General features: G+C 39.3%; 2 protein-coding genes across 2 annotated transcripts in view; one reads left to right on the top strand and one right to left on the bottom strand.

Moving 5' to 3' along the window:
• The first annotated feature begins 43 nt into the window (after positions 1–43).
• LOC104128369 (small integral membrane protein 15) lies at positions 44–615 on the top strand. Its single transcript, XM_009641130.2, has 2 exons — positions 44–274; positions 364–615. The coding sequence occupies exon 2, from the start codon at positions 391–393 to the stop codon at positions 613–615; it is 225 nt and encodes a 74-aa protein (XP_009639425.1). The 5' UTR covers positions 44–274; positions 364–390.
• A 1,532-nt stretch (positions 616–2,147) lies between these two features.
• NDUFAF2 (NADH:ubiquinone oxidoreductase complex assembly factor 2) overlaps positions 2,148–22,631 on the bottom strand; it is a 68,331-nt gene continuing 47,847 nt past the window's right edge. The window contains exons 3-4 of the mRNA XM_035896626.1: positions 18,183–18,223; positions 2,148–3,263 (exon numbers count right to left, since the gene is read on the bottom strand). Of these exons, the coding sequence (XP_035752519.1) occupies positions 3,006–3,263; positions 18,183–18,223 (299 nt within the window). The 3' untranslated portion in view covers positions 2,148–3,005. The remainder of the gene's footprint in view (positions 3,264–18,182; positions 18,224–22,631) is intronic.

The following is a 22,631-nucleotide window of genomic DNA, read 5'->3' on the forward strand; positions in this document are numbered from 1 at the left end:
GCCGCCCCGGCTCCCTCGCCCCCCCAGTAACACCTACGGGACGGTAAACCAGCTGGGCTCTCTTCCGAAAAAGCACAGACCTCACTTTTTTTTCCTCCCGTGCAGCAGTGTTTTCTTGGTCATATCTGAAGCTGTGTTGGATGAAATGCCCGTTACTTTATACACTCCCGTCCTTTAAAGTAGGGTCAGCGCCTAGGCTGTTACGCTGACTCTCACGTACCGCGCGCTACTTCTGACTTTTAGCAAAAATGAGCTTGCTCTTCAGTAGTGAAAGGTGATGGCTTACATTAGGACGCCGATTGCTGTTCATGCGTGCTGCTATTTTTCGGAATACTCAGAAATAATTTTTTCATTGTTCCGTAGGGTTTTCCCAATAAAAAACCAGAAAAAATGTTCGATATTAAGGCTTGGGCCGAATACATCGTGGAGTGGGCTGCAAAGGACCCATACGGCTTTCTCACTACAGTGATCTTGGCCCTTACACCGTTGTTCGTAATTAGCGCAGCGCTTTCGTGGAAGCTTGCAAAAATGATTGAGGCCAGGGAGCGAGAGCAAAAGAAGAAACAGAAACGCCAAGAGAATATTGCAAAAGCCAAACGAACAAAGAAGGATTAAATGGGAATCCACTTTTTCAATGAAACACGTGTATGTTTTGTGTTGTATCTGTCCTTTGATACTTGATCCTGCTACTTCTTGAAGTATGAAACTTAATTCCTTCAGTGTATTTTTTCTGCTGAGATGATTTGTGTTAAAATTACCCCAAGTGACACTTGTTACAATCATTTAATCTATTACTTGTGTTCTAGTGCACGTTGCTTTTTTAAATTTGCATGTTAAATTAAAAAATTAATCTGTTGGGTGGCTCTGGAGGTAGATTATTATTTTTTTTTTTTCCCCTTAGCTAAGCTACGACTTAACAAGTGTCTTAAAATTGTCAAATTATGGGGAAAATGTGAATGGCGAACTGGATTACAGAAAGGCAAGGTTTGGTACACAGTCAGCAGAGCTGCAGGGATAAGCTAGCCGCCGAGTTAGGTGGCACACTGTACCCATCCCCTTCGAGGACTCCGCCTGCGGTTCATTCCGCTGTGTGCCTGTGGTGGTGTGCTTGCCTGCACAAAGACCCTGACTTTGCTTTTCCTGCTCCCTGAGCTACCGGCCTTTAATTTCAGCCCAAACTCTAGGAAACTGAGCGCTTGTTCCTATGACCTTCGTTTGTCTTGAGCCGCTCATGTTCTACAAAATGCACTCCTGTGGTGTTTGGCTTTCTCTGACGATCAACAGAATGCTCCTCCTGTAACTGATTTGTTTCTGCCTTTGGAAACTTTTTATGCCTCAAGGAAGAGCCATAAATGGGGTGACACCAAAGGCCCCGGTGTCCCGTGGTGTCCTAGTGACCTCGGAGCAAGCTGGCTGGCGGAGAGCGTGGGAGGGGGACGCGCACGCTGGTGACAGTAATTCCTGCTTGCGAGCCACCTCGCTAACTTTGGTTTAGGACCTTCTGATCTTTGGGATGTTTCTTCTCGCTTTCCTTGAAACTCTGCTGCCTTCCAGGTTGCAAAACGCTGGCATACTGGGAAAAGTCCAAGTGGGGTTTGTGTTGTAAATATGCCAAAATCGCTTAACCTCAATTCCAACTCATGTTTTTCTAAGAGAATTGATTAATTTTTCAAAGCCAAATTTTTATTAATAGTCTGGCTCTAAAAAGCTTGTGGCAGTCATTGGGGTTTTTAGACTTAGCATATTTCTAAACAGCAGCTGGTCCTTCATTAGGTTTAAAATAGGTTTAGTCCTTCATTAGGTTTGAAATAATACCATTGTTCAAATGAGGAGACCTGCAGAGCTGGCTGACACAGAGGGGGATTAGAAGTCGTGAGTCTTCACTAAAATGACTTAAAGTAAACGTGAAGTATTGTTGATCTCTTTTCAGCTTTGTTGTTCAAAGCAAGCATTATTAGAATATGGCATTTTGGCATTTTATAAATACATGGGATTTAAGTCTCCACTGTTTTGTCTCTAAGCATCATCAAGTGTGTATGTGTTCCACCTTTGATACCTACATAGCTTAACACACACAGAGGAGAACTGATGAAGGATGCACTGCATAAATAAATTTGATACTTTTTTCAAAAAATTGTGTGGTGTTTATTTTGATTTGAAGTTCTCAAACATCATCTCCAAGCAAATAATATGCACATTTTATGTATCTAAGCAGTGGCCAAATAGATCTGTATCACTTAGGGAAGTCCCTGCATACATCAGAAATAAAAAAGAATTTTTTTTTTTTTAGTATTGATGACAATCCCTTGATCCAAACCCCAAGTTATTTTCCAGAAACAGAATTCTAAGTGCTTCTAGCCTCTACTACAGTAGGTATATGTAGTTTAACTCAGCCTGATTTTGTCCTGTGCTTACTGCTGGCTGCAAATCATCACTCAAATCTGTTGATTGTTTTGTTAAATCTAAGTGACAAGAATGTCTGTAAGATTAATACAGTGCGTAGTCAGCGTAGTGTCACAGTGACTCCTGTTAATTAAATCAACTTCCCCGTCCACTTGCCAGAGGAAAGCAGGCCAGCACTGCCGAGGGAATTTTACAAGCACTCTGAAGAGCTACCTTAAACTAATGCCTAGGCTTGGGAAAATATAAGTGTACTGGTTAGCTAAAATTTATTACATCAAGAACAATTTTAAATGAGTCTTCAAGGAAAAACCAGAATCATTTAAGAAAATTAAGTTAGCTGGAAAACCTTCTATGTATGATTTCACGAGTAACTGATGAACAGCAACTGCGGAAAACAAACTTACTTAGTAACGCATCCTGTTTTTCACTAAACCCAAACATTTTACAGTAGTTTGTCATGGTCAAGCCTATTTGAACAGTTCTGCAAAAGTAAACGAAACTGCTTGAATACTACTTCATTGCACGCTCACTTACATATAACAGCTGTTTACGTTGTCTGCTAAAATATTTATCCATTAGCAGTACCTGTACATTACAATCATTTATTTGTTGTGACTACTACCACTGCCTGGCGGCATCCAGGAGCCTGGCTGAAAGGTACTCGCAGTGCTTGTTGGGTCTTTCGAAGGCTCTTTCTTCCCATAGTACGGGGCTGATGCGTGGCCTTTAACGTGAGTGTGAACTGGTTCAGCAACAAGTCCCTCCTTGTACTCCTTGGCCTGAAGCAGCTTATCCTTTTCGGATACATCTTTGATTTTCTGTTTCATTTCTTCTCTGTAATTTTCATTCTTGAGAATCTCCTGCGAACACAGTAGAAAGGTGACTGGATAAATCAGAAGTAAACACAATGCACCATGTTGAAATAAAACATTTTAAGCAGTCATTGTTCTTAATTTTATAATCAAAATTTTCAGGCGTGTAGGTAAAATAAAATGTCGCAAAATTAATTGTTTTTCTACAACTGCAATTTCGGCCCTGGTTTAAAATGTTCTTAATGTTTTGATCATGTCAAAGCAAAATTGCATTGTGCTGTCCCAGTTTTGCTATTCTATTGGATCAAAAAGGAAAAGAAGTGACAGTCATCAACAAATGTGAAAATGCATTAAAAGTAAGGCTACCTTTGACATTGTTTTCTATGTAGGACTTGCTAGTATATAGCTATTTATCACTTGCATTTCTTCCTGTAATTCACCATGACTTTAGGTATCTGTGTCCCAGGGTGCAGTTTTGGGAGAAATAGATGTGCAACCGTGACTCTGCTAGTACATAAGCCGAAGCCATGCAAGGTTAATAAATAAAATAATAACAAAATTAAAAAAAAAAAGCTAGGGGCGCACTGAAACTGCTGAGATGGTACTAGTAACTCCAGAGAAACAACAGTGGGGGGTGGAAAAAAAAAAAGCAGAAAAATGACCGAGGGAAACCCTGCCCCAGAGACGCGGAAGACAGCTCGGTAAGGCCAAGGAGCAGCATGGTCCAAGAAGCAAGGGAGGCCAACATGCTCTCAGCTGGTGACTGCTGGGCCAGCAAAGATGAACTGGGTATGGTGATGAGGATGCTAAGCACAACACTGCTTAGGTGAGCTGTTTGTTAAGTCTAGGTATCCATCAGCTGTCTTAGCTAAAATAAATGTACTGCATTCATAAAGGCTGTAAAATCATACCTACTGCCTCTGCACAGGTAAAAATACAAATAAAAATGATCTAGTTTTAGAGGTTTACCTCCACCCCTGATAAACTGAAGCAACTATCTGATGCATGATCCTGCTGCAAGGCCAAAAAGCCCACCCAGGGCGTGCATTGAGAGACGGCTCATACAACTTGGCTGATTCAGCTTCACGAAGCTCTGTACTCAAACATGGCTGGGTACAGGTTAAAGCTGGAAATTCACTAATAAAGATGACTTGAACTGGGATTTGGCTGCTGCCACTGAGAGGTGCTGAGGCTATTAGCTTAAGCAAGTGCAATTACTGGCTTGCCCACAGGTATAATACAAAACAGCTGCTAGTAGCCCTTGCTATATTGTTTGAAGGAAAACACAAAGAACTCCCGAAGTAAACACAAAGAAAAAAGCCCTGAAAAATACTGAAGTTTGGGTTTTATCTGTTAGCACATTTCCTCTCAGAAGGATGATTGGCAAATTCTGCTAACACAACTTCTCTGTGCTTTTGTTAAGGCAGATAGTGAAGAGAAACAAAAAGCAGAAAGGTGATAGGAATTTTTATAACACTTTGAACCCAAATACAACTTAACTGTAATCAACACCATGTCACGAGGAAGCTGCTAATATCCACATTTAGACTGGGATACAGGAGGGAAAAGGCTGAATAGCTTTCTCTGGATTACTAGTGTATGGAAGAGCTAAGGAGAACCTAGACCAGTACACTTCTGAGTAGAAGACCATGACATTATTTTATGAATGACATTGAAATACGTGTGGTATGGCCAAGAGTTGACATAGCAAGTATGTGAACATTTAAGAACATTTTAAAAGACAGTATTTAAAGAAAACCTTATCTTAGAGATACCATGAAAATTAACGCCTCTTCCTGAGTCATTATTTGCCTCTCTAATTAAATTCAGATGCACAGAGTAGAGACAAAACACTTCACATACCTATATAGCATGAAAATACACAAGCAGCACATAAACAACTTCACAAACTGAAGGGCAGGAGGGAGAAGGGGGAGGAAATTCTCCCATAATAAATGAAAATATTGCCAAGCGTAACAAGGTCAAATTTTCAACAGTCAGTATAGCAAGACCTCATTGTAACATCTCTCAATTCCGTCCTTGTTTACCACATGCCTGTATAAATCTACCACGACCTTACTGATTTTAAGGGGATTACTCCTATGGTGCTTGTATTACCCCACTACTAAGAAACAAGGTCATAAACCTTTGTGATGTCTGCAGACTGCATCATAGTCTAAAAACAGTCTAAAACAGCATGAGATGATTTATTAAAATACAAATGTAATTCACTTACTGTGAACAGCTACTTACTAACTTCAAATCTATTCCAGTGATTACTTTAATAAAGTGATCTTAAGTAATAGCAGCTGTAACCCTATTCCAAATGTTCCAAGTCCATTTTAAATGTTGATGTGTAATTGTCAGCTGATTTTCAGACTCAAGTAAGGGTCTTTTAATCAGCTTTCACTGTCCAAAGTATAGTTGCAATCTAGTAAAATAAGCATGTTGATCTTGAAAAAAGCATCAGGAATGATCCTCATTAGCAAACACAAAAACAATCCCCACTGAATTGTTCAGAATCTTCCATACAATCCACACAAGGACAAAAATTTTTCAAGTTCAAAGTATCTGCACATATCAATTTTATGCATTAAATTCACGTCACTAACATGTACATTGAAATCAGGGTTCCTGCGCTCAAACTAAAGAAAATGTGAATCAGGAATCTTGTGTCAATTGGCACATTAGAAAAATTAGGTCAAATAGATGAGTTTTCCTAGCATAAACATCTTGTCCTTTGAAACTGGCAAGTTTGTTCTGTGGATTTCTCTCACCGAGTCCAGCAAATACTTAATTCTCAATTCTCACTAGAACACATACTTCTTTTTTTTTAACATTGTGATAGTATTTTGAAATACTATTGGTTCCATTACCATAGCCACTGCAGTTTGAAGCAGTTAATGAGACTGAAGTTTCCCTGCCATTACAGGCATTTAAATAAAAGATCCAAGTAGTTCTAAATTTTAATAGCATAATCAACTTAGTTCAAAATGCAAATTTGAATGAAACTATTGCATGCATATTTATAGACAGAATTACGCTTAATACACACTAGAAATGTGCAGGATCTTTATAACTAATCTTCCAAATTTGGCTTCAGTTTATCTGCATGGCTCACTGCAATTAAATAGTGAGTGTTAGAAAGGTTCCTCTGCAGCCACTCTCCTGGTTCTGCAGGGCTTCCCATCACCTGCAGAACAGTGGTAGAGAAGCCAACATCTGCTGGGCTCTTCTACCCATGACGGGCAGTCTGTAAATCTGCATGGCACCACAGGCTCTTCCAACGCACCTGCACACAGCTACATTTTCACTTTGAGGCTCTGTTGCTACCCAGCCCTTTACTGTTTGATATACCGTAAACAGTGACTGGGAGATAAAAGTCCTCCTTTTTTGTTTTGTTTTGTTTTTTTTTTTTAAATTACGTTGGCAGGTTCAGAACATTTATCTTCTCTCCTCCTCCAAGATGAACTGGAATATTTTATAAAATGGCTAGCTTCACTATAAACTGCCCCCAAAACATACCATTTAAGTTTTCTGCTGAAATTTAAGAACACAAATGTGTGAGGTGCTCTGACCTTTAGGGGAAATACAAAATCATTCTATCCAACACAGAGAATACTGTATCTACCAGGTAACTGCAGTTTTTGAAGGGTTAGCTTTTTCTTCCAACACTTTTCTTCATACAAATAAATTATATAAGCCCTTTGAACCTGCAGTTCTCAGGAGGCATGTGGCATTGAAAGAGTATCAGAAATGCCCTTCATTGCTTTATTAAAAGAGAAATCTGAGGATTTGGATTGCACTGTAGAACTAAAAAATTAAAAACACCTGAAGACATCCAGTCTTGTTTTATACCGGTTGAAATCCCTACATGTAGATGTTCACCATGAAATGCACCAGCTCCCAGCATTTGGAACAAGATACATACGATGTGGCGAGAACTAGGTCCAACTGCATGTTCTACAGTTTGCTTTTAGGTGGAACGTAAAAGAAGAAATTTTACTCACTGCAGTTAACCACTTGTCCAGCTTTGGTGATTACTGTAAGCTCTATGAGGTTTTTAATCCTAATGATCAGAGCTGCATGCTTTCCCTCCTTAGAAAGGCAGAGTTTAAGAAAGGGATCTCTAAGGTTTTCTTGAAGAACCTATTATTATTAAGGAAATGCCAAAGTGGCCCTATGTGGAGTTTGAGGCAGCCGCTTTTTGTCCAGAAACCGATGACTTCTCCATATTCCGACATCTTAGTAGTGGTAACAGCTGCATGAACAAAGAATGAAAGACGGCCTGCTCATGGGGGCAACGCAGCCCAAGACACATTACTGTCTTCCAGGAGTGTTGCCGCAAGAGGGCTCAGGCTGTATTTCATGTCACCGGCATAAAACTTCCACTTTTCTTGCAAACTACATTTTTGTTTAAAGCTCTCACTTAATGCTGGCAGCTGAGATGTTTCACCAAGCATCCTCTGCTGCCTGGAAAGTGTATTCACCTCTATGCCACGGGAGGAGATAAATCTACAAGTTTGTCTCTAGTTAAAGGACTTCCAGTGCCTACCAGGCTGCACTGGAAGACCTGCTTTGTAGGCTGAAGGTTTGGAATGGGTTCTTTCACCCTTAAAGGATCTCATATTGTCTCTTGCTTTCCCTTTTCTGAATAAACCAGTAGCCTTATGGAATAAATAAAATTAGTCCTTTCTGGCAGGAAAATGTCATAAACACAAAAGAGGTTTCTCTGGACTTGCTTATCCCTGCAGCTGGGCTCTTGCTCAGGAGTGACTAGCCTCTGCTCAACACTTCATGCCAGTCTTCTCCACAGTCAAGTACCTGTACTTAACCCCTTCTATCCTGCAGCACCTCCCAAACCTGTCAACCCAAGGAACTCCTCCTCCACCCCCTTTTACCTCCTTACTCTCAGTCCTCAAGCCAGCCATCGCTTGTAACACCACTTGCCCCTCTCTCATGAAGCATTTTCAACCTCCTGCAGGCAAAGGGGCAACACAAACTTGTGAAAAAGTAGCTCTAGGGATGCAGGTGGCTAGACACACAGTACCGATGTGGCAATGTCCAAGAGGGATTGTTTAAAGGCTATTTTAACACACTGGTACTTGTTTTGGTTTTGTTCTTTCCAGATGATTTTCTAAAGACACTACACCCAAACCTGTAAATACAAAGCGTTTATGTATTATTAATTTTGAGCAAGATGTCACATTTCATTTCAGATAGATTTGTATTTTGATTAAATTAAAAATAAACAGCTTCTTTATGTTGTCTTAGAAACTATTCCAACTTCCTAAGTTATCTTAATTACATATTTTGAAATACTCTTGATTTGAATAGGGTTAGCTAACTCTTATTTGATGCCAGAACTGAGAAACATCTGGACAGATTAACGTTCTTTGTTTGAACTGTACAGACACTACATATTTATAGAATACTTGCATTTTGGTGCCTAGTTTGAATATTTTATGTTTAATCATGAATGAACTTGAACTTTTAACTCTGCCTGTTAAAAATTCATATATGTAAGTTAGCTAAAATTAAAAAAAATGACAAATGGAAAGGAAAAAAATCTGGGTACAGTATTAAAGAAGTTCATTGTTGTAAGATAATTTAACATGTCAGAATTTTTTCTTCACTGATGAATTAAAAGTCCAGTAAAGTGCTAGAAATTAAGCCAATTCACCTATTTTTATAGTATTGCCAAACTCCATTTTCCAGTTCAACAAGTTAAATAGGCAAGATGAAATAATTGGATATTACATCATATTTTAAGAGTAGGAGGCAGAGAGAGGACCTCATCACTGGGAAGCACTGAATGTTCTGATCCAGGGCAGGTCTTGTTAACTCAGCAGCTGAGCATGAGCTCAGCAGTGCCAGGTTGGGAATGAGAAACAATGTGGTAAATGAAGGGCTGTGCCAGTGCATGGCAAGAACAGAGCAGCCGTTTGAATTAGAAAGCCGTATCTGGCTTTGCTAAAATACTTAATTAAATCAAACACTGAGCCAGCCGACAGCTGATTTTGTAAAGAACATACATGCTAAATATCTTTGGTCAATCGACAATCAATGTTAGTCAAATCAATGTAAGATTTGCTTTATTCAGGGTTCGTTTTCGAGCAAATCTCTGATCAGCTGCACTTTTAAAATACGGGCTGTGTTTTGTGCACTCAATGTAATATTTTAGAAGGATGTACTATGCATAATTTAGAAGTAAACCAATCTGAATGATCTTTGCTGGATACATCAAAATCTATGGCATCTCTCATTGTCTAGGCTTTGCCGAACAGGTTTTTTTTGACCTTTGAACATAAATCAGACAAATTATCCAAACAAATTATTAAACTAACACAGCTGCTGTTTTAGAACAGGTACTTTTGCTTGCAACCTGCAACAACCCTTTAAACATCAGCAGATACAGAAATGGACCTCTAATGCTTCACTGGTTTTTGACATGGGAAACTCTGACCCCCATTCAGTTGTAAGGGAAAGGTAACTCCTTAGGATCACCTGTTACAGTTCACTCTAGATGAAGGCTGTTTGTGCATTTTGGGTTCCTAATCCTGTAAACGACAGGTGCACTAATTCTTTGGAATCAATCAGTAACAGCCCAAAACCTGCAATTAAGGTTTAAAGCACTCCACAAATAATGTGTTAAGTGTTAAACCAATACATTGATTACAAATATATGTAGAAATATATGTTTTGATGACAGTCCAGTATTCAGTTTTAAGAGCAGCGCTAACACCACATTTACTACCAAGCTAAATCAGTCAAATACTAACTCACAGCGACTTTTGTTTAAATCAAATCAACAGAGAAGCAACACTATTACTAAATTACTATATTGCTACTTCTGCGCAACAGAATCTCTGGCACAAGCTGACATAGTCTTGAGGTCACCACAATGTAGCACACGTGTTTGGCAAGAAGATGTAAATGAGAGGCAAAAGGAAGAGAAAAGGCACAGGCAGTTGAATGTAAAGCATGTCAGCAACACACAGGAGTCAGCGGGGGTTTGTGCTTGAATTATTTTTATAATACTGCAAAGATTTTTGTACAGAACTACAACTACAATCAAGATCACAGATGAAACTGTGTAGAAGCAGCAAAAATCACAAACTAGCCTGGCACCACTGCACTCTGCCCTGAATAAAGGGCGATGAATAGCCTTGATGCCCACAGAGCAAACAAGGAACTATAGCTGTGACTCAGTCCCAGTTTGGTCCTTGCTTTCCCCTTACTCTACATTATGATGTAATCTGTACCAGCCCTTTTCCTGGTACACGTTACTTCTCCCTCCACCCCCGTTCAGCTGTGCTGACAGTGAATTAGGAGACAGAGCCAGTGCTCCATGCACTCCCTCCCACGACAAGAGGAGCAGCAGAGCAGCAGCATTTCTCTCCTCTACAGCCTTGCGATCAGCAGCATAGGCAAACTGGAAGTAATGGGTCAAATTGGTGCCTCGATGCTCTTCTGTGGAGGCTGACAAGCACCTATGTTTCAAACCTGAGGAGAAAATTAACATGAATAAGAGGGAACAACTCTAAAAGGTGATGGCTTATTCAAGCTCTTTTTTTTTTTTTTTTTTTTTTTTTTGAGTGACTTCTCTAACCACTTCCTTCCACCTAGACCTTTGTAGCTCAGCTCCTTATATTGCCAAATTTTACTGCCCTTTCACACTGAGTAATAATCCTCTCTGGAATCATGCACAATTTACTATGCAAAATGCTATTTAGTGCAAGGCAAGTCATTTGAATATGTTCCAAATTTTCAGTCCTGGTTGTGATCCTGGGCAACATAGGTGGAAAATATTTTCCTCAGAGAGCTGTTTTATCCATGTGTTTTTTTAATAGTATTTCCCAGATCTGTAAATCATATTCTGCAGCTTTTTGTGGCTTTAGGGGTAAAATACTCATTTGTTAAGCCCCATTCTCTATGCAAGAATGTACACTTTTGTCATGGTTTAACCGGGCTGGCAACTAAGCACCACGCAGCTGCTCACTCACTCCCCCCTTCCCTCAGTGGGATGGGGGAGAGAACGGGGGAAAAAAAGTAAGACCCATGGGTTGAGATAGAGACAGTTTAATAAGAGAGAAGAATAACAATAGTAATAGTAGTAATGGTAAGGGAATATGCAGAATATATAAAACAAGTGATGCACAATGCAATTGCTCACCACTCGCTGGCCAATGCCCAGCCCATCCCGAGCCGCGATCACTCCCCCTGAGCTGTGATCACTCTCCAAGCTGCAATCACTCTCCCCATGACCGGCCGACTAACGTTGCATGACGTTATATGGTATGGAATAGCTCTTTGGTCAGTTTGGGTTAGCTGTCCTAGCTGTACTGTACTCCCAGCTTGTTATGCACCTGGCTGAGCAGGAGAAGCTCAAAAAATCCTTGAGTAATCTTAGCCCATGTCAGAGTTCTCATTTTCAAACTTCTCAACTTCTGAAAGAAGACAGATGCAAAACTAAAACTCGCAATCCCAACAGTGTCAAAGAAAGAATTTTTCTAAGCTGCATCCCATTCTGGTTAAAGGAATGTGACTTCTGTAAACTGATCTCTATAACTGAAGACAGTTTTGATCATACCATCTCTCAAATAAATAATACTTATGAGCAAATAAATGGGAAAAATGGGTATGCATCGTGGCAACCAAACAGAATGTAATTTCAATGTAATTATTCGAGGGGGGGGGGAGGAGAAACAATCATTGAAAACTTATGCTTATTGCAACTCATTGAAGTACATTTTTCCTCCCTTGACAAGGAGGTTGTCAAAACATGTAATTATGGAAATGCTAGAAATAGTTTGAAAGAAGACAGGAGCTGTCACAAAAAGTTTCTTTTTTTAACATTTCACCTCTCCAGCTGTGCAATTCAGAAGCCACTGAGTTTTATTACCAAATAACAAGTACATAACGCATGAGAAAAGCAGTCATGTTACTGTGGTTTTCTATTTCAAACTATTTTCAGGCTCTTGACACTAATTAAAGGAACATGAAATTCTACTTTACTTCCCATGAAATACTAAGATACATACACATGCATACAAAGCAACAGTGAGGTTTCAATTTAAACTAAGAATACTTGTACCTGTGCAGCCCCATGTGCACCACAGAGGAAGCGGCATCAAGCTTAACAGTGAAGTGACTCCTAATACAAAGATCTATGCTCACTGAGTAGCATTACTATAGGTACACATCTGGCAATTGCAGGATATCACACTGGCAGGTTCAGAGATAAACCACATTTCTCTAGGCACTGCCATGAAAACCTTCTCTGGTTTTTCCTCTCCCATTTTCTGGCACCCCAAGATAGTCTGTAACTCTATTCCCATCTCCATTCTACAGACAAGGCCATAAACAATGCCAAGTTACTCAGATCACTCTTGAACTTCAGGATACTGTCAGAAGTAGTGCTTAGCTACAAGGCTGTGGGGAAAAAAAAGGGTTAGATTTCTAAATACATTCAGGTACTTCATGTTACAGATAGTAGCATTCTTTAAAAGCCCCTAGAAATCTGATGCCCTCTAAAATCAGAAATACTAAAGAAATCAAATAGAAGTTAGGCACAGAAAGGCTTAAAAACTCACTATATGCCTGGTATTTTTAAGGTTTGCTACATCCTTAAAAATATGCCTCTTAGTTCCTTCCAGGTTTAGAAGCTGAAGACTCCACGTGTCTTAGACACAAGATACCTAAACCAATTTTGATATGACTCCCACTATCTATGTGGTGGAAAACCTGGCCGTGTATTACATATGCACCAATCGTATAAAGAGAAGAGACAGATAGAGGTAGATACTCTATTGAAACAGGCACCATAACCAAAGCTTACAACTAACTTATGCATCCAGCCACTATCTCAGTTAGGAGCTGCACCAACAGAAAACAAAAATTTCTCTCATAAGTATTTTTAATATAGTTACATAATGTTATCTCAAATTTTAAATTTTTTTTTAAAAGGGGATGTGACCCAGAATGAAAACAGAAGATGTAGAATGTAGTGATGCTTGTGAATGCTATGCAAAGCTGCCTATCAACAAAGTGCTGAGAAGTCTTGAGAAGTTCTTATCAGCAGAACTTTGCTTGAAATTCATGAAGGTGCATAAAAAGGGTGAGACATACCCACAGCGGCCCTATAGGTGTTACACCGTTTAACATTTTTTACATTTGGTGAGTTCAGCTTTGGTGATGGAATAGCAACATAAGCCCAAAAAAAGGAGCCCCGAAGAGAAGGATTTTCCCCCTTCCTCCCCAAAGCATTTTTTCTTTCCCTTGCAACCAAGATGTGAAAAATCCAAAATATAAAAATGCCATGTTTTAAATCAGGAGGGGAATCTGTAGCCAGAAGGAAAATGGGGAGGTAGGAGTCTATGTGAGACAGAACATTTACATTTACCTTACAACGTATTTGATGAGCCATACTGGATGTGGACCATGGCTCAAAGAATGGAAGGCAACAGTCTCTTACAGAAATAATTTGCATGGATGAGACATCACTCCTATAAAACAACTGCTATATCCCAAGACAACTTTTGTTAATCAATTCTGAAAACATTAATTCTTAGCAGGTGTCGTGGTTTAACCCGGCTGGCAACTCAGCACCACGCAGCCGCTCGCTCACTCCCCCCCCCCCCCCCCACCGGGTGGGGGGGGCAATGCACAATGCAATTGCTCACCACCCGCCGACCGATGCCCAGCCCGTCCCGAGCCGCAAGCAGTCCCCGAGCCGCGAGCGACCGACCGAACTAACTAACCCCCCCCCGAGCATGACGTTATATGGTATGGAATAGCTCTTTGGTCAGTTTGGGTTAGCTGTGCTAGCTGTGCTCCCTCCCAGCTTGTTATGCACCTGGCCGAGCAGGAGAAGCTCAAAAAGTCCTTGAGTAGTCTGAGCACTACTTGGCAACAGCTGAAAACATCAGTGTGTTATCAACATTCTTCTGGTACTAAATCCAAAACACAGCACTATGCTAGCTACTGTGAAGAAAATTAACTCTATCCCAGCCGAAACCAGGACAGCAGGTAAACTAATTTGCATGTAAAGTGATAAATTATTAAATCTGCTCCCACAAAACAGCATTTGATTAAAAATACTTTAACACTTGTAGCCTTTAAAATATTTTCATTAATTTAAAACTGTAAGCTCTCTAGACAAGGACACATTCCCTATTTGCCCAAAAACATGCTACACACATCTAGTTTCATATAGAAATAATAAAGAAAAGTAATAGTCTACTTAATTATTCATCACTTGTTAAATTGGTTAAAATATTATTTACAGCTGCACAGGAATAAAGGCAATGACAAATTTTCCTCAGCCAACCATCTATGACCATACACATCATATATATAAAGGGACAGATGACAGAATGCTATAGTAATGCAAAAATATACATAGACAGGCTCAGATTCTCACCTGTTATAAAGCAGCATGTGTATATGTATGTGTACGCACACATGCATGCTTACACTGGGTGCAGACACGATCCAAAATTCTCTACCAAGATGGACTCCCTGATTACCATAGGAACAGAGTATGTTTAAGCGCAAGCTAAGAAACAACTTGCTCTGCATTCATTTGCAAAGTTATCACCCTCATCGTAACTGAGCTGAGAATGAGACTTGGCGTATTTTAAGCTCTAATAAAATCAAAAGGCAACCAACTGTTTCCAGTATCCCAGAAGCTGGCTTTTAAAACCCAAGGCTCCCACTAACATGCCTTATGTTACTGGTCAGATTAGAAATAACCAAGGCGATGAGCAGCATTCCCAGGTTATGACTAACCCAGTACACAGAAGTCTTAAGCGACGTCCTCCAAAATTGGGGAAAAAGCGGTGGGGGTGCAGGGAGGAAAGAAACCGTTAAGTATGTGAAATACTTAACACTGAATGAGTTGTCTTGTGAAGTCACTGGAGTATTCTTCCATTAAAGAAAATAGAATCTAAAGAAAAAGATATGTAAAGCAATTTCTTCAGTGACAAAATGAAAGCCTTGTAACAGAAACAAAAAAAGGTCAGGTAGGTGTTTGCGGAAGAAAGAAAGGCCTGAACCCCAAACATTACTGAGTCTTAAGAATACCATTAACAGATTTAGCTGGTGTCATGACCCAGGTATGTTGGTATGTTGGACCGCTGTAAGGAAAGACAATGCACATTCATTCTCACTTAAGTGACTGACACATCATGATGATTATGAATGACATTTTGTTGGCCTAGAGTATTCACCAAACCATCAGTTCCCAAAATGTGGTCATCAGTACTATCAGTAAAAACAGTAAGATCCAACAGATTAGTGAAGCCATATCTCTGCAATATTTTCAGTTAAAGTTTGATCACAGAGCTCATCATGAGACCTAACAGCGTGAGCAGTTTGTCAACCTCTATCATCCATAGCTGAGAGCTGAATACAAGACAACTTTGACAAATTAAAAAAAACCCCAACATTAAATACTAAAGGGGGATGGTAGGCAAACAGAGCAGAAAGGGAACAGAAATTTTAATAAAGTTTAACATAGGTCACTTGAGATTAGAAAGAAAAAAAAAAACATGATGGGCAAAGGACAGGAAAGAAAGGAAAACCATCCCAAAAAAAAAAAAGTCTAATTACAGACCACAAAGGTAGGAACATAGGCACAGCTCCAGAAATTTATGCTTTAGGAACTGTAATGCTGTTTTGTGGTTTTACAATACGATGGTGACAGTAAGATGTCATTAAAGCAAAAATGCAAAATTTGTGGGCTTTGCATCGTTTTTCAGAAACAGTGTAGAGTCATTAGAATTATGTGAAAGGACAAGGAGATTTGTTATATAGAGTTTCAATGTGAAATATGGTCACAAATATTCCCTCATTTTCCATAGCTGTCAAACAGCAGTTTACCATATCAGCATTACCGTCAAAAAGGGAATATAATACAGAACAGCAGCCAGTAAAGTTTATGTAGCTAACACACTAAAGCCAAACAGTCCTACAACTAGGGACCAAACAGTATTCTATATGTGCTTCACCAGTATAATTATATTTATAATGATATTTTGGTATAAGGGTTTGTGGTATAACAGCTTCAAATCAGGAGAGAAGCAGATCATACATATCACCTTACACTAAAACAGAAAAAAATTAAACTGCACTATCACATATTTAAAACGTGACTGCAGCATTATTTTCAAAAAATTAGCAAGAATTTTTAGCATAAATATATTTAAACTACCTTTTCTTGTAAAGGAAAAAACAATTTAGAGATTACTTGAAAGAAAAGAAAAGTACTTTCCCAATTCCTGATGTATCACTTCTGCTCTGATAAGGTCAATGCGCAACCCTGAAGGTAAAGTACCTAGCTGCTAAATTATTTTTCAGATCTATTACCTCATGGAACTGGAGGTATAAGCAGTCCTGTAACTCTGAATGCACCATTACTCCCAATAATTTTTAATTCTCCATATATTTCTTCTTCTGGAAGGTAAAATATTCAGAACACTATTGATCCACAGTTCTCTCATCTGTGAAGATTCCTTGCTCCCTATTTTGAAACAGAACCAATGCTTCCAGTGGCAGGAGGAGCTTTACCACACCAATTCCAAACCCAAGGCTGCCCCTCTCTGGAGCAGGTTTACCTTAGCACAATCAACATGGCAGTCTGGCTCATGGAAATGATAGGACAAAAGACATGCAACACTCCCAATCTTCAAAGTATCACATGAGATGGTAATTTCAGCAGTAAAAGTTGTATGTATACAGTTAGTATGAGCCAGAGCTACTTAACAGTATATCAGTCCAAGCTTAGACAGAACCGCTGCAGCATCACTTCTGCACAAGTAACTAGGATGAGGAGGGAGGAGAAAAAAAAATTAAAAATTTTTTTTAAATCTCCCTTAATACTTCCCCAAATGTTAACACAAAGTGTGTTCATTTGCTTTAAGTCCTAAAAAGCTCTGAGGATAAATTTAATGTAACCTTCTTCCATTCATGGGTGTGCTGTAGCCCTGATGAGCCTCAATGGCAAGTGCGAAACAGAGGCAGAGAGAATTGGTTGAAAAGCTCTAAGTCGTGTGGGAGCTTATTTCAATGAGTTACTGCTGTAAACATCAACTGACAAGCTTCCCCGGGTCATCTGAACACAAAGGCAGGCAGGACAACTTTTCAGAAACCAGTATATATACCAGAAGATCTTGGTGACCAAATCTTCGGCTAGAGCATGCCAACATAGCTTCACTGGATTTGACAGAGTTATTCCTACGGATGCAAGTTAAGTATCTGCCTCTGTGGGTGTTGGTTTGCATCTTCTGGTAGTAAACCATGCTTCATCCACTCACTCGTTCCTAGCTGGTGCTTAGCAACTTGCAATGCAAATCCAGGGTAAGTAGTGCATGTGCATGTGTCCGCATACACAGATCAACAGTCAAACTCGTCCCACTCTTTACAAACCCATGATCATGGAAGATTGTGGGGTATTTCCCCACTTCATTCCGTTACAAACCACTTCCAGAAAAAGTCATGGCTGCAACTCCCCCATCTCATTAGCATTGTAAAATGTTAGTGCAATTTGTTTTCCTGTACTGATGAATCCACTGAATCCACTGACAACTGGATTTGGAACCTGAATTTTAATGTCAACTACCATGAAAAAAAGCTTGCATTAATACACCGAGGACCTATTTAAAAAATTAATAGCAGTAATTTCAGAATTTAATTAGAGAAACTCTTGAATGGCCAGGATCATCTTAAAGAATTCATATAGATAAAAGTAACAACTAAAGAACACTGGAGCTTATATTTCCATTTATTTTTATTTTTCCTAAATGTTAGATATCTACTTTGTATATAATTTCATAATTTAGGCAAGCAACTTACTAAATTCTCCCTCAGAAGTGACAAATTACTGGACAGATGAGTCCACTATAAATTAATTACTGTAGTTCAATTACAACTATTGAAAATTTAAAGACACCTCATCTCTCTCACCTCAATTGTGGGTGGATCCTTTCTTTTCTTCCTTATCCATGCTGCAAAAGAAATAAAAATCAAATGGATTATTTCAAAGATCACACACTAACAGAAAGCAAATGTTCATATAAAAAATCACAATAGGATTTGCCACAACCTGGCAAGCCATACCATTTCCCAAAATATGAAGAGCCAAGATGTTATTTCCCATGTCAATACTTCCAGTCTTCACAGAGGAGAGCTTGGGCACAGTTTATGTACCACCCTGGCTGCCTAAACAGAGCTAAAAAAGCAGGGCTCATGGCCCAGGCCTGTTTGTTGGGTTTGCTATACAGAGCTGAGCTTCACCCTGAGAAAATCACAGCATAACTGCTGAAAAGTATGAAAAGCCTTAGACTGCTCTGTAGAAAAAGCGTTCCTGTATATGCCTCAGGCATTGTTAAAGCCAAAAACCTATTTATGTTACCACCAACCAGAATTCCTTTACAGGGATGCAAGATACAGCCCCAAACCTGACTGAGGGGCTGCAGAGCCCTGATTGCACCATGTCCTACAGCTGGGTGGGATCCCCCACTGCATGGAGAGGGAGGTATGGTAAAGGAGGGAAGGCTTCCTCCATCTCAGTCAGTTGATGCTGGATGAAAACAGAGGTGACATCAATTGTCCTGTGGCTCAGGTTTTCCGTGGTGAGGCAAAATCAGCAGGCTTATGCCCACTCGTGTTGCAAACACTGATGGTTAGCGTGGGACTGACTGGAGGCAGCAATCCAAAGGGACCCCACTCACAGACAGAGAAGCAGCTCTCCATTGGGTCCTGCTTCATTCACTTGATGAATTATTAGAGATAGCTCCAACTGTTAACAGGCATTACTTGGACAAACAAGTTACCAGACTGTGGACAAGGCAGTGAAAGTATCACTACTGTAGCGTTTTTCCATGCCTTTCAATCCACACAATTGGTAGGTACCAGGTTGTATATTTTGTAGACATTTGTCTTTCCTGCTCAGATTTTTCAAATGAATGAGTAGCAGAATGCAAGTGGCCAGTAATGATCAGAAGAACAAACATAAGGAAAGCTAGTTCCAAGTGCTGAGACATGGCAAAATGTTCTTTTGTATGTTTGTTTGGATAATTGAGACTTTTGTTACTGTGCTTGAAAATTAGAGCAAACCCGACATTTTCATTATCACACCGTCAAATTCCTGGTCTGACCTGTAGTGGTCTGTAAGTTTCAGAACTGCTTTAAGAAAGAACTATTCCAAATTTTAGTTCTCTAATACTATCTGTGCTGCATTTTGAGGGGAAGTAGGGAATGAGGCAAGCAGGAGGTCCAAAACACTAAAAGCTGCAGAGAGTCATAATGTCACCTCACTACTGAAAATGCAGTTACACATAGGGTGAAACACCAACACCACTCTGCTTCGGCAACATTATGAAACTAGTTTTAGGAGGAATAGCTTCCAATTAACATAAGAACGGAATTAAGTGAGGCAAATGGCATTATATAGCTTGGAATTTAGCCATGATGGCAAGGCCAACAGCCTTAACTCAAGGTTAATGGTAAAATACCTTTAACGACATGAAGCAAGGTTTGGTTCTTATCTATCAGATGACACTTTCTGAAGATGTGCTCTTTTAAATATCATTCTCAAACACCTTTTCTTAGAAACAGTCCCTGCCAGCTCTTCTCAGAGATCTTTTGGTCCTAACAAAGATTAGACCCAAATTTGCCATTGTGGAGAAGCAGCTGAGCACTTAGCAGTCAACATCATGTTAGAGGAAAGAAAAAAACAGCCCATTAAGATAATCCAAGAGACAACTAAATGACTTGCTATTAAATCTATAGAACTAGAAAACATTTTGCATGTACCTGTAGCACTTTCAAACATTTAAATTTTATGAGGATTTCCAAATGCAAAATCTGGCAAGATCAGAGACTAAACTGGCATGACTGAGACTGGCACTTCTCAGCTGACAGCCTTGCAGACACTATTTGTAAAGGAACCAGTGATGGTATTAGAGAAAATCATAGCACACAAGCCTTTCCTCCTGATAGAAGTCATCTTTGTCCATACTTAGCAACAGTTCCAACATCATCCAGAAAAGCAAGGAAGTGGTAGAGGTATCAGGTATAGTGAAGTATGTATAATAGACACTAGCCAAAAAAGGATATAGCTGGAGAAAAAGGAAAAGTATTAGTTTAAAATGTTTTGTAAAAAATTAAGTTTTAAACCTTCAAAATTTAAGGCATCATCTTCTGCCTTGCCATGCCTTGCTTCTGTCACACTGGTTTCAATTCCACAGCTCTCAGCACCTAAAAATTGCTTCATTATTTTGAAATTACAAGTATTTTCCTCAAACACCATCTGCATTTTAACTTCAACTGATTATAATGAGTGATTCTTCAAGAAAAAATCTTAAAATTTGAAATCCTACAAAAATTAAGCTGCCACTAAAAACTACTGCTGAAATATAACCATTAGAATAGATTTTCTTTCAATAGCAGATGGGACTTTTGGGCAGTTATTGGATTAATGACTTTCAGATGAATGGAATACTTCTATTAAAAGATTTTATCATTTAATTATCTGCCTCAGTTTAACAAGCCACAGACAGAACAGTGAAGGGTAACACAATGACACGTGTCCTGTGAACAGAAGCTCTGAAGCAAGGAGCGTTACACAACACATTTTCATTCATTCATAGATCTCAATTAGTACCAATACTCAAAAGCAACAAAACAATCCTCAATTTAGGAATATTTCTCATATCAAACATTCCATTATCAGACTGTATCTATTTAAATGCACAAATAATGCACACAGTTATAACATTGTGCTATTTTTCTTTCCAGCTATAACAAGCATTTGAATACATCTTTTTGTAGGAGCTATCAACCTTCCTTCTCTCTACCAAATGTCAGGACTATAAATCTTTTTCAGTTTAACCCTAAATAAAACTTGCTGACACAGAGACGGGATAGTATTTTCCAAATAACTACAGATAAAATAATTTTAACACCTTGTCATGGTTTAAGAATGACTGTCAACTAAGCCCCACCCAGCCACTCTCTCAAACCCCCCCACAGTGGGATGGGGGAGAGAATTGGAAGAGTAAAACTGAGAAAACTCATGGGTTCAGACAAAGACAGTTTAATAGGGAAAGCAAAAGCCATGCACTCAAGCAAAGCAAGGAATTCATTCACCACTTCCCATGGGCAGGCAGGGGCTCAGCCATTCCCAGGGAAGCAGGGCTCCATCGTGTGTAATGGTGACTTGGGAAGACAACACCATGACTCCAAATGTTCCCCCCTTCCTTCTTCTTTCCCCAGCTTTATATGCTGAGCATGATGTCATAGGGTATGGAATAGCCCTTGGGCCAGTTGGGGTCAGCCGTCCTGGCTGTGCCCCCTCCCAACCTCTTGTCTCCTTGCTGGTGGGGTGCAGAGTGGAGCAAAAAAGGCCTTGACCCTGAGTCAGCCCTGCTCAGCAATAGCTAAAACATCCCTGTGTGATCAACACTGTACCCAGCACAAATCCAAACCATAGCCCCATGCTGGCTACTGTGAAGAAAATTAACTCTACCCCAGCCAAAACCAGCACATATCTCTAATGAGCTGCATTAGAAAATCATTATTTAATAAAGAATCCTTCACTGCTATGTAGCTGAGGGAGAAATACAGTAACAAAATTTACTAAAATCTCTTTATAGACATATGATGAAGTTGGTTAGCTTTAATATATTATATTCCCTCTGTGCAAATCCATTTCTGAAAAATTCTACATAAAGCACAGCTCAAGATACAAGACTAAAAGCAAAGAAAACATCATCTGAGTTGATCCTATTTTCGCATATGGTACTTCAGCATCTAGTAGTTTTATCAGTCTTTCAAAAGCAGTAGATTTTTCTAATAGTTCACCTAACCACTCCTCAGTCTTTGGGGAGAATAATGGGAAGACTCTAACATATTAAATCCCCACCAGTTTTTAGGTGGTTCTCTTTCACACAGAAAATTTTAAAAGTCTTGTAATATTTTCTAAGGTGTCAACAATACTTTGAGCTTCCAACACAAGCTTCAAAAAAACACCAACACCTTATAACTCAGGCGTAAGAGAAATTCATGGTAACAATTAAAGGAAGAATGAATGTATACAAAGATATAACCAGTGATTTACTACTGAGTTAGCACTAATTTTAACAAAATTCAAGTAAATGCTATCTTGAAATTAAGACATTTTTCATTCTCTTTGAAAAATATAGTCAGCATATACAATTTAGCAATGGAAAAGCTCTCCCCCCTTTGTGCTCTCTGTTACACTTTTAATCAATGCAGGTTTAAATGACTGAGAAGATTTATACCACAGTTAAATATTTGTTGATGGAAACAAGGCAGGTAGGTGCTTTATTATTTGAACACCATATGCACACATGCATACAATTAATTTAAAAGTGTCCGGTGACAGTTATA

Source organism: Egretta garzetta, unplaced genomic scaffold (assembly GCF_000687185.1).
Source record: "Egretta garzetta isolate BGI_Z169 unplaced genomic scaffold, ASM68718v1 scaffold136, whole genome shotgun sequence".
In the NCBI taxonomy this organism is placed as follows: domain Eukaryota; kingdom Metazoa; phylum Chordata; class Aves; order Pelecaniformes; family Ardeidae; genus Egretta; species Egretta garzetta.